The 15,909-nt window shown below is 43.6% G+C and overlaps 1 protein-coding gene across 1 annotated transcript in view; it reads left to right on the forward strand.

Annotated features, from left to right (window-relative positions):
* Positions 1 to 282: 282 nt before the first annotated feature.
* Positions 283 to 15,909, forward strand: part of LOC105750183 (carcinoembryonic antigen-related cell adhesion molecule 5-like) — a 73,587-nt gene continuing 57,960 nt past the window's right edge. Inside the window, 9 exon segments of the mRNA XM_031961666.1 lie at positions 283 to 373; positions 1,080 to 1,145; positions 1,148 to 1,405; positions 5,756 to 5,999; positions 6,001 to 6,029; positions 6,413 to 6,665; positions 9,971 to 10,014; positions 10,017 to 10,235; positions 10,322 to 10,594. Of these exon segments, the coding sequence (XP_031817526.1) occupies positions 283 to 373; positions 1,080 to 1,145; positions 1,148 to 1,405; positions 5,756 to 5,999; positions 6,001 to 6,029; positions 6,413 to 6,665; positions 9,971 to 10,014; positions 10,017 to 10,235; positions 10,322 to 10,594 (1,477 nt within the window).

Here is a 15,909-nt window from a genome sequence, read left to right on the forward strand (position 1 = left end):
CAGCCCATGGAGAGCCCTTCAGGCCTCAATGCGGATGCTCAGCCCTGAGGACTACTGATCCAGGTGAGACACCAGCTCTTCAGGAGCCTGGGGGAGGACAGAGGCAGCTGGTGGGATTCTGACCCAGATGGACACAGGGACCAGGGGGAAGGGGACCAGTCCCAGGGTTCTGTCCTAGACACGGTCTAAGAAGATTTGACCAGGGGAGTCTTTCATGACCAGGGGCAGAGGAGAAGTAGTGGCAGCTCAAGGCTATCCATCCCCATCCTGACATTCAGGGCAATGTCCAGTGCTGGAACGGAGCTACCTCTGAAGGGGGGAAGGGAAGCTTTACATTCAGAGGAGACCTGGGTGTGGATCCCAGCTCTGATATGTACTGGCTGTGACCATGACTCTTAGCTTGGTCCCTAGATCTTAGGGTTTAAACAATACTTTTTTCCTGAGGCATGGGGTTAAGGACTGAGGGTCACACAGCTCAGGAAGTGTTAAGTGTCTGAGACCAGATCTGAATTCATTATCCTTTGATTCAGGGTTGGTGCTATATCTAGCTGCCGCTGAACACCACCTTCCTGCCAGTGATGTTTGGGAGCCAAAGTGTCAGCCTTAAAATACTCCCAGGGTTTGGTGAAAAGGCCCTTCGTGGGTCTGGGGCCAGGAGATCTGGGTTCAAGTCATTTCCTATTTTCCTTTTCCTATTTCATATGTCAGATGTCTCACCTTACCTGGACCTCAGTTTCTTTGTTGTAAATTGAGAGCACTGGCTTCAGGAATCTCTAAAGTCTGGTTTGTCCTCAACCACAACATTTGTTGCTTCATTTCGCCTCCATTGCCTTGCCCGATCACTGGAGATCTGTTCTGAAACAAGCCCAGGAGGTGCCGAAATGTGTCACGTATCAAGACTCTGATTGTCCCAGGGTGGGGCTTCACGTGATTTGGCCGGAATCTTTAAAATCCACTGAGCTCCCAGCAGCCCCGAGGCAGGAGGCAGCCCCCACCCTTCCTGTCAGGGACAGCTCAGTGGCCTTGGCTCCCTAGGGAGGGCAGAGGGACCCTGCTGACCTCTGCCTCCTTCCTCTCAGCCTCCATCCTCAGCTGCTGTTCACCGGACGTCTTAATTCCTCTTCTTCCAAACCCTCTCTATGGAAGTGAACCAGCATCATGGACATCCAGGGCTTCCAGGCCGGCTTCATCTATATTTGGTACAGAAACTTTTCAGATTTACAGCCTGGTCGCTTCACTACACGGTTGAAACTGGGGCAGGGCCTGCAGACATCAGGCAGAAGGTGCTCCTAATGGTCCCTTGCTATCCCTGACCTCACCCTCAGCGACTTTGGCGACTACATTGTAGCCATTTTTGATTCTGAAAACCCCATAAAAAGTGCAGAAGGACATTTAACAGTGTATGGTAAGTGCTGTCCTTCCCCTGGGCCATGTCTCACTCCTATTCCTCCCTCAGTCTGGGTGGGAGACTCCCTAAGGGGTAGGGAATGCACATGAGCCTCTCCCTCCCATAATGTGGACCAAGAGAAACCCTTCCAGCCCAAGTCAGTGTGATCAGTGGGTCACTGGGAGCAGTGGAGAGGTCAGAGGTCATTAGCTTCTGAGCCCTAAGCTGTTATTATGGGGGGAAACTTCCTGCTTCCTCCCAGCTCTCCCAGACCATACTCTGAAAGTAAGAAGAGCCCTGAGGGCTTGGAGGGGCGTCTGGCTCCTTCCAGTTGTGCCTGAGCCAGGTAACTTGTTCCTAAATTTCACCTTCCCTAAGACAATTAAAAATCTGCTAGGCTCCCGGGCAGGCCCACTAGTTAAAGACAAGGTCACTGGGGAGGTCTCCCCGGCTGGGGGCTTGACTGCCCTCCTCAGCACAGGACACTGGGGTAGTTGGGATCAGGAAGGCTCAGCCCACTGAACCACTAAGGCCTGGGGAGAAAGGGGCAACAGAGGGCCGTGATGGGCTAACGAGAACCTATGGGGGCGAAGTCTGCCTTCAGTTCCTGTAGAGTCTTCTCAGGCCAGGAAGCAAGGGATTAGCCTTCACCAGACACAAGGTGACCTGGCTTCTCCCAGGGCTTCCGATTCTCTGAAAGGGCCAAGGGCAAGAGAGGTCCTAGACTTGGGATCAGGAGATCTGGTTCAATCCCAGTTCCATAATTCTGGGTGACTTCCAGGGAGTCACTTTCCTCATCTCAAAATGGCGGTGCCCTGGCATTCCCTTCTCAGCTTGTCTAGGGTCAAAGGGATGGGAACTGGAGGCTTATCTGCTCCTGTTCCCACCAGGTGCCTAAAGGATTTGGGCAGCAGGTGGCCAGGCAGGATAAAGACTCTAAGATGCTGGGGGGGGGGGCCATCACTGGGGCAGGAGGCAGGAGGATAGCTTCTTGGGGAGGTAAAGGTGAGCTGAGCCGGGCAGGAAGAGATCTCCAGGTTCTCCGGGTGAATCATGAAGGGAGGGAAGGGGACAACAAAAGGAAAAATATGAACAGAAATCCTCTATCATAGGCTTCCTTTATCATTTTATTGCTTCTGTTGGTTTACAATATTAAGGCTCTAAACAAGGGTGGTGGAGGATGCAGACAGGAGCTGCACGACCTGGACCTCAGGGAGTCAGAACCTCAGGGCCCTGCTCCCCCAGCTTCTGCAGGGATTCCTAGAGCAAGGGGTCACATAAACTTGGCATCTGGGTTTGGCTTCTGGGTTTGGTTTCTGGGCTGCTGTGTTGTCTTTCCCAAGGAGCACAAGGTCTTTGAGCTGGTGGGATTCCCTTCCTTCCTGCTGGTGGTGGCTCGGTGGTTCTCAACCATGAAGAGTTTGTCTTATTCTCTTTCCTTCCAATTGCCATCCTTCTGATCCTTCCTGTGTTGGGGCATGTCATGCCTCAAATTCATTCTTCGGCGGGCGGTGTCACGGGGAGGTGACCGTCCGGGCATCTCAGGCCTCAAGCCGTCCCTCCCTTCCTGCCTTGGAGCTCCCTTGGCCTGGTGCTGTGCTGGTGCTTTCCAATGAGGAGCAGCGGGGGATGGAAGGAGAAGGAACGACAGTAGAGTTTGGTGTGAGTTACGGGGACTCCGACTGTACTTTCTTCCATGAATATCACTTGGACAGCACGTCATCATTGCCAGGCAAAGGCAGTGTGGGAGAGGGAACGAACTCTGGGATCAGAACAGTGGGACCTGCCATCCAGACCCACTTCTTGGGCCATGGGCTGGTCAGGGAAGGTCTGGGCTTTGAGCATCTGCCAAAGAGGGAGAGAGGGTTGGCCTTAGAGTCCGGAGGTTTGGGTTCAAATCCAGCTCTGCTACTTACTGTCTGTTAGATCAAAGACAAGCAACAATACAGGAGCTCAGTTTCTTCTGTAGCAATGAGGGCGCTGACCTGGATCAGGGTTCTAAGATTTCAGGAGCTCCATAAACATGAAAGTGAAAAAATTACATCAGTTTTCACTAATGTGATTTTCTTTCCAACCCTGAGTGTTTCATTTCATGCATGTAAAACCATGACTCTGAGAAGGGCTCACAGGCTTCCTCAGGCTGACTGTCCAAGGCCCACAGGAGACAAAAAAGGAGAGGAGCCAGGAGTCCTGATGACCCTGAGGTCCCTGCGAGCTCACTGTAACCCTCTGACCTGTGATCCTAGGCCAGCAAGGGCACGTTCCTCAAGGTTGGTCAGAGGATATGACATGGGTGGGAAGGAGTGGGATCGGGACAGATGGCTCCAGGAGTGCAGGGGTCTGAGGTGGTAGGTAATAGTGAGTTCTTGAATATTCTTGAGAAGAGGCATGATAGGACCAGATGCAGGCACACTTCTGAGTGTTTTCCTAACAGTGTGATGTGTAGAGAGACACAAAAATGGTAGGGACCTGCAGACTTGCAGGGGTGATGGAATCCTGATTTTTCCCTGGAAAAGGAGCTGAGGATCCTTTAGTGCCATCCTCCCACTTTACAGAGGAAGAGACTGAGAGGCTAAAAAGGAAGAGGCCTAAGACCTAGGGAGAAATTGAATCAGACTGTTGAAGACCTGGGCTATTTCCTCCGTGACCCATAATGGGTAGTGAGCAGAGTCTTGCCTCCAAGTGTCCATGTCCTGCTCCTCTCTCCCATGACCCTTTATCCATAGCTTCTGTCAGAATTGCTCAGATTATTGAGCAGAAAGCACTTCTTGCAAGCCTTGCTGTCCTCCTTTGCCTCTCTATAAACATGGAACAGCTCACCTCTGTGTAACACCTTACGCTTTACAAGAAGCTTTTACATAGATGGGTCTTATTTGACCCCCAAATACGGTGAGGTGAGCACTAATATCCTATTTTACAGGAGGCACAGAGGCCTTAAGTGACTTGCTAATGAGTCACACAGTTGATAACTTGGACACGGTTTTAGCTCTAAGTCCAAAACTAGTGACTCTGCCACATCAGGCATAAGATCCTTAGGGGCTGCCAAGGCACCTTCCCAGACAGCCAGCTGTGGCCTTCCTTCCCAGGAGCGTTCTCACTGCCCAGCTTGTCCATGCTCACTGCCCAACATGTCCTCACCGCACCTCAGGTGGCCAACCTCGGCCCCGTCAGATGCTTGGCCAATCCCCCTTGGTCTTACTGGATACAAGGAAGAAGCTTTGTATGAAAAGAAGTATGTTCTCCCTCTAAACTTCTTAAAAGGCCCATCAGAGGGAGTGTAAATTCCACCAAAATGGAGCAGAAGGCTTGAAAACTCTAATATTTCTAACTTAGTTCTCTTGGGAAATTAATCCTTTGAGAGCTGAGGGAGGATGACCTAAGAGCGAGTCCCATGAACCTGCTGAAGTTGGCCCAGAACTTATTCTGGGACACACAGCTTTCTGAGTGGTAAGGCTGAAACTACAGAGAACCCAGGATATGGAAAAGTTCCTATCTGGGCCCTCCTTGGGCCATGAAGGCTCAGGAAAGTCTGTCCCCCTTGCCTCAGCCTCAGCCTCCTAGCATAACAGCATCTCTAAGCTGGAGAGGGTCTTGAAGATCACCTTCAGCATTCTCAGATTTAGGACAGGAAACTGCTACGGGAAGGGGAGAGGCCAAAGGAGGAAATAAATGAATGTTGTGTAAATTCTGTGTCTGATCTGCTCCTGGGGACAAGTTGCAGTCCTAGGCACAGGGGATGTGAGGATTGATTAAAGACTCTTGGACATGGGAGCCTCCTGACTCCCAGCCAGGATTCTATCTTTTGCATGCTGCTACTTACTAATCTATTTCCAATCTCCTCCTTTTGCTTTGTTTTACTTTGGAGTTAAGGTAGCATCTCTCTCTCTGAGCACCAGGCCCCATGACCCTGTCTCTGGCCTGTGCTCTCTGACCTTCACCAATATCCCCATCAAGGTGTGGAGGTGATCCTGGATTCTTGAAGACCAGGCCAACAGAGGATAATTTTTCCAGATCCTGCCAAGCTAGAAAGGCCACAGGGACAGCCTGGACAATGGACAGGGGGATGTGTCACTCCCCAACCAGTCAGTCTCAACCCACAAAGATTCTGCCCTGGGAGCTTGGGCTCCAAGTGAAAGTCTTTTTCAGTCACAGTCGTTCAGGAATGAACTTTCTCCTAAGGAGTGGAGAACCTGATCCACTTCAGAGAAAGCAGGGTCCATGCCAGTGCAATCCAGGTTCTTTGGCCAATGTTCCAGAGCCTCTGACCTTTCTGAAGTCTTAGGGAGACTACTTCCATGTCTGATACTTGGTTGGAAGAAAGCACCAAAGACAATTGCACCAAATAGTCTTTTTCTATTTTCTGCACAGGGCCACTATCCAAACCTCTCCTCAGCAGCACCAACATGGCCCCAGTGGAGAACAAGGACAATGTCTCCCTGACATGCCAGTCTGAAGGTCAAGAAGTCACATACCAATGGTTCATAAACCAAAGCTCCCCAGCTGGTGACAGGATAGTGCTGTCCCCGGATAACAGGACACTCACCATAATCAAAGTCACAAGGGAAGACCAAGGACCCTATAAGTGTCAAATCCGGAACCCAGTTAGTTTTCAGTGAGAGTGAATTCACACTGAATATTACCTGTGAGTAAATTCTCTTTCTGCATGGTGCATGTTCATAACCTGGTGGTGTGTTCCCAGAGGTCAAGCCCATCCAGTCACTGATCTTGAGTGCTAAAGATCAAATCCTTGGGCTGCCCATTGCTCTTCATTTTAGGGAGCCCAGACTGGCCATATCAAGCCTTTCCATCTGTGATAGAGTAGGGCCAGCCATGAGCAAGAGAAGGCCTTAAGACCTTCCAAGTTCAGGGACCTCAGGTCCAAACCTGAGTGGATGAGGAGCTGTGAATTTTCCAGTTCAGATGAGAGTCAGGCAGATATAATGGTCCCTGGTGATGGGTTACAGAATAGGAAAATCCCCTCCCCTCTGCCTTTATTTCAATATGGAATCATTCTCTTTGCTCCAGACTGGACCCCCATGATTTTCCCCACAGCCCTGAATTATCCTGTAGGGGCAACTATTGAGTTGAATTGCTCTGCTGAGTCTAACCCACCTGCCCAACTCACTTGGCTTATCAATGGAATTCAGATGGCATCCTCATCCAAGCTCTCTATTGCTAATGTGTCTCTGAATCACACTGGAACCTATACCTGTAATGCATCTAACTCTGTCACTGGCTTGTCTAGGAGCAAAGACATCAATATCACAGTCTCTGATGAGTAGCTGCAGGCCCTCGACTTTGAGTCTGCCTTTTCTTGGCCTTCTCTAGCATGGACAATGCAAGAGAAATGACGTTCTGCCCTCCTGGGTAGCATGGCCATATTTGTTGTGGTGGAAGGGGCTCTGAGCTCAAACTCAGGAAACTGGAGCTAGAATCTTGACTCTGCTTTCCATCCCCTGTGCACCCTCAGGTGTCCCTCTTGCTTTCTGAGATTCAGAGATTCTGCATCTGAACAATTGGATAATCTTTCACTTCCCATATCACAGAATTCTGTGTGGAGAAAGTGCTTTTTACATTTTAGGTTCAAAAAGAAGTGAGCTGTTGCTGTCGGTGGTGGTGATGATGAGGCTGTTGTTCTGTCCCATTTTTCTTCCAGTTTCTAGAGCCACAGTTTCAATGACTGCCCTTGGACCTATAGTCTTGCCTTCAATCTATTTCACTCGATGTGATAAGGTCAAATAATGAATTAGAATGTAAGCTTTGAGAATGTGTTGGGACTGGCTCTGATCCCCTTTTGCAGGGAAATGCAGATGGTGAAGAGGAAAATTAATATTATCTCTGTTGATACAAAAAAACTCACCTCTGCATCCATGTGGTTCTTCCATGACAATGAAATAGCACACAGGTGCATGCCTGATGTCAGACTGGGCTCTGGTCCAGATAAAGGTAGAATTCACTCTGCATCAGCTGGCTGACTCTGGCGTCACCCTTGCCTCAGTTCCCTTGTCTGTTAGCTCTCTTAGCACCCCACGCAATCTCTGTGGACAGTGGCTTCTGGCAGGATACTGTGTCTCAATCATGTGTACAAGATGGCAGACCTTTGCATTACTAGTCACACGGATGGGCAGTAGGACATAGAAAGATCATCTGTGACTTCAGAGTTTCTTTTTCCTTCTCAGTCCTGTTAACAATTCACAAAATTCATAGAGTTTTTTGGCTATAAAACCACAATTTCTGTCCCAGACTCTGGGGGAGGGGATTCAATAAAAAGCAGGAGAGAATGGTAAAACAGTGGGCTAAAAATGAGCTTGGGCAAGTCAAACTGCAGCAGTATACAGGATAGAGAGGAGATGACCTTTTCTTGGCCTAAATCTGAACATAAAGATCACTATGGTCCACATATTAATCTGATTTTTAAATGGAATATTATATTTGTGTTCTATTTTTATTGGTCTTGTTACATTATAACCTGGTTGAGACTGCACTCGAGTGTTGGAATTGTATACTTGATGCCTATGGCCTAAATTACCTTTTTCCTTAATTTAGTTTTTTCAACTAATCAAAATTCAATTTCTCTGCCTCCTCCTTCTTGCCCACACCCCTGAAGAAAAAGAAAATTCTTGTGACAAATATGGATAACCAAACAAAACTAATTCCTATATTGTCTATACCCAAAAAAAAATCCCTACCAGTACATATCCTGTGTTCACCATCTTTGTGTAAGAAGTAATGGTCTTATTTCACTGAGTATTTTTGGGAATCCTGGTAGGGCACTGCTTTGATTAGAATCTGAAGATTTTCCAAGCCCTTTGCCTTTGCAGCATTATAATGATTGCATGAACTGTCCTTTGCTTCTACTCACTCAATTCTGCATCAGTTCATAGAAATCTTCTGAGTCTTCTCTTCTTGATATAGTCCTAGTAGAGGTTCTTATTAATGACTTGGGCCAAATGAGATTATATGTAAGGAGCTTTGTAAATGCTAACTCTTACTCTAGTAATGATTCAGACTGAAAGCATAATTTGGAAACTTGAGAAAGAAAAGATAGAAGGAAAAAGCTTAAGAGGAAATTAGGATCTAGAAGCATCTCAACACGGTGGCTCTGTGAATGAAACGGGATCTGATGAAAATTATTAGAATCAAGCAGGTCCTGCCCTTGGGTCCAAAAAGACCAAAGCATAGGTAAGCATGGGTCCAGATGGGGAAATTACTGATCACCAAATCATAAGAAAATCAGTTAACCTAAGTAAGGATGGTTGACTCAGAGAAGGGAATATTGAGAGGGCAGACACTCTACCTGATTTTTGAATACAAGGTTAGGTTGCCTAAAAAGAGAGCAAGCTCCCATGGATCATTACAGAACCTCAGAATCCAATGGTGAGACAGCAGTTCTTCTGAAGAAGACCAGTGGAATGTGAGTGGATTGTAAGTTTAATACTTGAGTCAATGGGGTGGTGAGGCAACCAAACTACCCTGAAGCAATTACATTATTTTCACTTCAAAGAATAAGGAATTAACAGTCCTTCTGGACTATCCAATGGCACATGGAGTACTGTATTTGGATATAGATTTCACAGTTTCCAAAGGACATTGATATCCTGGAGAGCATCCACAAAAAGACAACCAGGTTGTGGAAAGTTCTGAGGGAACCCAGCCCCTGAGACCTCCAATTTTCTTATCAAGGAAATAAGAGAATGCATTGGATGCTGGGGAAGGCCCTTCTAAATAGAGATCCAGGATCCTCTGATGTCTGCAGCTCTGAACATTCAGGAGCCTGGTCTGAGAAATGCACATAAGCAACTTTGAGCAACAAGGGAATGAGCTCAGGTGCTGGAATAGGGAGCGGGAATACTTCTCCTTTTGTGCCAAAGAGCCCTGGGACAGTCAGATGGTGGATTTCAGGGATCCCTTCTCACAAGGATGCTTTAAAATCCAGAAAATAAAAGCCATAGGACATCAAACGAAACTGTCCTACTTTAATAGTTACCAAAACATTTTTTAAAAGATCCCACATTAAGAATTCCTGGAATAGAATGAAATAATTGATGAAAGGAAGGAAGAAACCTCAGTGGACAAGGAAGGCACTGGGCCTGGATTAAGAAAGAACTAGGGTTCAAATGTGGTATTAACATTAGACCCTACCTCTCAAGGTTCTTGAGAGGATGAAATTAGGTAATACAGCATTTCACATAGTGCTGGCCAATAACAATAATCATAATAATGAGAATAATAATATTTATATAGCACATACCACATGCCAGGCATGTAGGAGGCACTTCATTAATACTGTTCCATATTCCCATTTCCAACTTACTCATTACATGATGCATGTCCCAAAACCAGTCTCAGGGAGGGAATAACTCAGGAACCAGCTCTCCGTCCCCTGTGCTTCTTCCTCACCTTTCTTATTAGCATTAACCACTGAACCAGGGGACATCTCCTGGATGTTCTCAGCCATGGATCATCACAGTACATCTATAATGCAAACGCTTGGGCTTTGGGTGGTTTTTTGTCATGAAGGCATGACCTAGTGAAAATACAAGCCAATCACTCACATAGCTCTCTTTGTCTTTCTATAGAAAGAACAACTAAACCTAACCTCATGGTCAACAGAACCAACGTCATAGAATGACACTTTGGTCTTCACTGTTCCGAACAGCAGGAGTGGACATTCTGTGGTTCTTCAATAACAAGACCCTGATTCTCAATGAGAGGATGAAGCTGTCCATGAATAACCAGACCCTTATCATCCAAGTTGTGAAGAGGGAGGATGCTGGGTCTTATGAATGCGAAATCCGGAATCCAATCAGTTCCAACAGAAGTGACCCCATTACCCTGACTGTGAACTGTGAGTGACTCTGACTATCCTCCCTCTCCAGTCCTTTCCCCAGCAGTGATTCACATCTCATCTCTTCTCTTCTCTTCTTTACACAGATGGATCAGACAACATTACATTTGTACCAAATCCCAAGAAAGGAGAGATTGAGGTCAAATTCAACGACCCACTGATGTTAGAGTGCCATGTTGAGTCTTACCCACCTGCCCAGTATATATGGCATTTCATTGGTACCGGGAACTCTTCCTTCTCTAATAATACCTATGTCATCAAAAATGCAACTTGGGAAGATTCAGGAAAGTATACATGTGTGGCAAAGAACAATGTGACCAACTTGTCGCTCTCCAAGAGTATCACTCTTAAGGTGGTTGGTAAGTGTTCTCTCCCTTCCCTCAGAGACAAAAGTTTTGGGGGCTGGTCAAAGATGGGGGCTAGGAATAGGTTCTCAGGTTTATTAAGGAAAGCAGGTTTTCACAATGAATTGGCAGAAGATACATAAAGAAAGAACCTGATTCCAGGGAATGTGGTCAGCTTGGCAAGGTGTGTCAGTTCATTTACAGCTATTTTTGCATTGATAAAAAGGAGACCAAGCTCCAAATTGTAATATACAATACAGGTTCATTCATCATTTGATACATATTTAGCCACAAACTTTCTACAGAGCACGATGCTAGGCCTAGAGGGAAATATAAAACAGTTATCTAAGACTCCATTACCAATTTCAGGAACCTTAAAATCTACTAGAAGGACCAGACCCTAAAGACAGGTAATTGATAGACAATATTACATGATATTCATACTTAGACTATGGCTACAAAATAAAATGTCGTAGGAGAACTCAGAGAGGAAAGACCATTCCAGCTGGGGAACTGGTCAAAAATCAAGTTAGATTTCATAAAAGAGCTATCACTTGATTTGTGTTTTAAAGAGTGTGGAGGAGTTCAACAAATCAAAGGGGGAAATATTCTATTTCCATGGAGAAATATCTTTAGTCAAGGTTCAGAGGTAGGACCATACACTATGTGTCTGAGTGGTGAATGTAGAACAATGCAACCTGAGCAGATAATGCATGGCCAGAAGGATATTAAAGAGTTCTGCTGCCTTTTTGTGAAAAGTCTTGAATGCTAGACTAAGATCACCAAAGGTGACTTAGTACTTAATAAGGAGTTCCTGAAGTCTAATTAATAGAGAAGAACAGGTGGTCAAACATATGTGGGTTTGTATGTCATTCACCAGCACTGGATAATTAGTAAGACTGATTCAAAGGTAAGAGTTTTTTTTAACGTGACCATTGTCACATATCTAGTTCATTTATGACTTTGTCCAAATAACCTGGATGTAAAAATCTGAGGAATCTAAAGTTCCTTTTTTAGCCCCTCAATTCCAGGCTACAGCTCCCAGTTAATGAAAATAATGAAAAATAGATGAAAATAAAGGAAATAAAGCTGTTAGTGGGCAGGAATCATTATACAAATGCTTTTATAAAATACTTTGTCATTGAGAAATCAGACAATGGAGCAAAATTCTAAATTTAACTCAGATTATTCATTCATAAAACACAAAAAGTAAGCAGGGTGATAGATTAGAAAGTAAAACCCAAATAATGTATTATCAACAAGTAATAAAATTGATCTATAGAAGATTCATGGAGATAAAAAAAAAAACTTTCAGCAAAAAGTATCCTGCTTCAGCTGAAATCAAGCCCCAAACTAATCATTATCTGAGGCAACTTAGCCATAAAAATGGACAAGAATTAAAAAAAAAAATAAAAATTGGGAAGCTGTATTATGCATTAAGGTATTAGCTACAACACGTTACTGCACCAAAAGAAGTCACAGAGGTGGAGCCAAGATGGCAGAGAAGGCACACACGACTTTCCAAGATCCTCTCATTCCCCTCATAATCAACTATTTAATTCAGCCTCAAAAATAGCTCTTCACTGCTTAAATTCATGAAGATCAGAAGCACTACAACTTACCAGCCTAAGATAATCTAGAAGATCGCCAGGAAAGGTTTGTCCTGAAGGACCAGGAACAGACTAGTGCAGGCAGTGAGAGACTAGCGTCCTGAGCAGACCGGGGTGGGGTGATCTCTGTGGCTAGAAAAGTTATAGAGATGACTCTGCTATAGGCTAACTGCTCTGCCTTGATTACAAAGCAGTGTAAACTGGCAGAGAAATTAAAGCCTAAAACAGAGGGTACTCTAAAAAATGCCAGAACCTAACAATATCTGGCTTTAACCACCCAAACCGGGAAGTGACTCAGGCAGACTGTAATACAGCCCTGTAGCCACATCCTGCAGTTCGGGGCTTTAGCGGGGGCAGTTACAAACCAGCATGGCAGGGGAGCCTGGGCAGCCTCTAATCTGCACAGTGGGGTCTTGGCCTGTGGCAAAAGAACTTCCCTAGCTGGACTGTGCTTCCCAGGGCAGAGACACTTCCAGTCCCTGCAAGCCATTGACTGCCCAATTGCTAATACCCACAGCCCCAGTGCAGGATTTGGATTGGGGTAGTGAAACTCTTACTGCTCAGTGTCTAGCCCCAGGGCAATCGTTATCTCACAGAAGTGGGGGTTCTTTGCAGGGCACTTTCCAGCTCTGCCTGCAGGCCTGAATTACTTCCAGGTGGGGAACTCTTTCCCAGAGCACTCCAGTATCTCACTGCTTTTTGTAGCTGACTGACAGGACAGCTACCCATCCATACACCTTTCACTGCTCTGCAGATGAAGCTGGTAATCTCCTGGGGCTGAAGGCAAATCCTACAGGCTTTAACAAAATGAGTAAAAATAATCAAAAGGATGATTGACAGTTTCTACTCAGAAAGAGAACAGCTTTTCAACCCTAAAGAGACTAATAGCAGACAGTCTCCAGACAATTGTTGGTCCCCAATACAAAAGGCTCTCCTAGAAGAAACTATTAAAAACCTTAAAAGGGAACTAGAAGAAAAATGGGGAAAGGAAAGAGAAGCTATGCAAGAGAATACAGAAAAGACATATAACTCAATAAAAGAAAAATCTGATAAAGTGGAAAAAGAAAATAACTTCCTGAAATGTGAATTGGAAAAGGTAAAAAAAACCCAAGATGTGCAGGGAAACTCAGAAATGAATTGGAAAAAGTAAATAACTCACTAAAAAAAAATAGTGAAATGGAAAAAAATTCTATAGAGCAAAACAACTCATTTAAAAACTTAATTGGACATATACAAAAAAGTAAAAAAGCTCATAAAGAAAATAACTCACTAAAAATCAGAACTGAATAAATAGAAATGACTGATTCATTGAGACAGGAAGAATCAGTCAAGCAAAACCAAAAAAATGAAAGAATGGAAAACAATGTCAAATATTTACTTGGAAAAGCAACAGACCTGGAAAATAGATCTAGGAGAGATAACCTGAGGATCATCGGACTACCCAAAAATTATGATGACAGAAAGATGATTACAGGAAATCATCAAAGAGAACTGCCCAGAAGTAATAGAACCAGAAGGTGAAATAGGCATTGAAAGAATCCATTGAACACCTTCTGGAAAAGACCCTAAAATAAAGACTCTGAGAAATATTGTGGCCAAACTTCAGAATTTTTAGACTAAAGAAAAAATTCTACAAGCAGCCAGGAAAAAACAGTTCAAATACCAACGTGCCACAATAAGGGTCATGCAAGATCTGGCTGCCTCAACATTAAAGGATCAAAGGGCCTGGAATTTGATATTCCAAAAGGCAAAAGAACTTGGAATGCAGCCAAGAATAAACTATCCAGCTAGGCTGAGCATTTTTTCCATGGAAGAAGATGAACATTTAATGAAACAGAGGAATTCCATCTGTTTCTAAGGATAAAACCAGACTTAAACAAAAAATTTGCTATCGAACAACAGGACTCAAGAGAAGTAGAAAAAGATAAAAGGAACTCTTGAGAACTGTATTTCTGTTCTGGATATACTTAAAAACCACATGTATAATTTGATTTTACTGATATGGCATAAAAAAGGGAAGTAGAAATGGAAAGGGGATATGTCAGAAAAAGTGAAAGGAGAGGTAAAAAGAGGGAAACTACATCGCACGATGAGGTAAAGGAAACCTATCATATCTGAGGGAACTTAGAGAGGGAGGAACATTGTGCAACTCTACTCTCTCAGAGTTGGCTCAAAGAAAATAATTGACATATTTGTTTTAGAGAATCTTCTCTCACCTCTTAAAAGTGGGAGGAAAAGGGAAAAGGAAAAAGAATAATAAGTGAAGGGTACAAGAAAGGGAAAGGAATTCAAAGGGAGGAGGGAGGGATACTAAAGAGGGAGAGTTGGATGACACAAGTGAGAACATTAAGTTTAATACTAGGGAAGGGGGGAAGGAGGGCAAGAAAAAGAAAAGCGCATAATCTGGGGATATTAGGATGGCAGGAAATAAAATTAGTAATTTTAACCATAAATGTGAATGGGATGAACTCTGCCATAAAGAGGAGGCAGATAGCAGACTGGGTCAAAAGTCGGAATCCTACAATATGTTGTTTACAGGAAACACATTTAAAACAGGGAGATACATACAGAGTAAAGGTAAAAGGCTGGAGCAAGATCTATTGTACTTCAGATAAAAGTCAAAAAATCGGGTGCATCCTGATCTCCGATCAAGCAAAAGCAAAAATTGATCTAATTAAAGAGATGGGAAGGAGACTATATTTTGCTAAAAGGACAATAGACAATGAAGAAACATCAGTATTAAACATATATACCAAGTGGTATAGCATCTAACTTCTAAAGGAGAAGTTCTGAGAGTTGGAGAAAATGACAGCAAAACTATAATAGGGATCTCAAGCTTTCACCTCAGATTTAGATAAATCAAATCACAAAACAAATAAGAAAGCAATTAAAGAGGTAAATAGAATATTAGAAAATTAGGTATGATAGATCTCTGGAGAAAACTGAATGGTGACAGAAAGAGTATACTTCCTTCTCAGCAGTTCATGGAACCTACAAAATTGACAATATAGGACATAAAGGCTCAAATTAAATGCAGGAAGGCAGAAATAGTAAATGCTTTCTTTCAGATCACAATGTAATAAAAACTACATTCAACAAAAGTTAGGTGTAAATAGACCAAAAAGTAATTGAAACTAAATAATCGCATCTTAAAAATGATTAGGTGAAACACAAATAAATACACAATTAATAATTTCACTCAAGATAATAAAATGGTGAGACATCATACCAAAATTTGTGGGATGCAGCCAAAGCAGTAATAAGGGAATTTTATATCTTTAAGCTTACTTGAATAAAATAGAAAAGGAAGGTCAATGAATTGAAAGCCAATTTAAAAAGCTAGAAAAGACCAAATTAAAACCCCCAATGAATTACCAAACGGAAATTCTAAAATTAAAGGAGAAATTAATAATATTGAAAGTGAAAAAAACTATTGAACTAATAAATAAAACTAAGAGTTGGTTTTTATAGAAAAAACAATAAAATTGATAAACCTTTGGTAAATCTGATTAAAGGAGAGAAGAAAATCAAATTATTAGTCTTAAAAATGAAAAGGAACTTTCCACCAATGAGAAATTAAAGAAGTAATAAGGGTTCTTTGCCCAACTTTATGCTAATAAATTTGATAACCTAAGCGAAATGGATGACTACTTCCAAAATATTATTTAGATTATCAGAAGAGGAAGTAAATTGCTTAAATAGTCCCATTCAAAAAGAAAT

The sequence above is a fragment of the Sarcophilus harrisii genome, chromosome 3, assembly GCF_902635505.1.
Source record: "Sarcophilus harrisii chromosome 3, mSarHar1.11, whole genome shotgun sequence".
Taxonomy (NCBI): domain Eukaryota; kingdom Metazoa; phylum Chordata; class Mammalia; order Dasyuromorphia; family Dasyuridae; genus Sarcophilus; species Sarcophilus harrisii.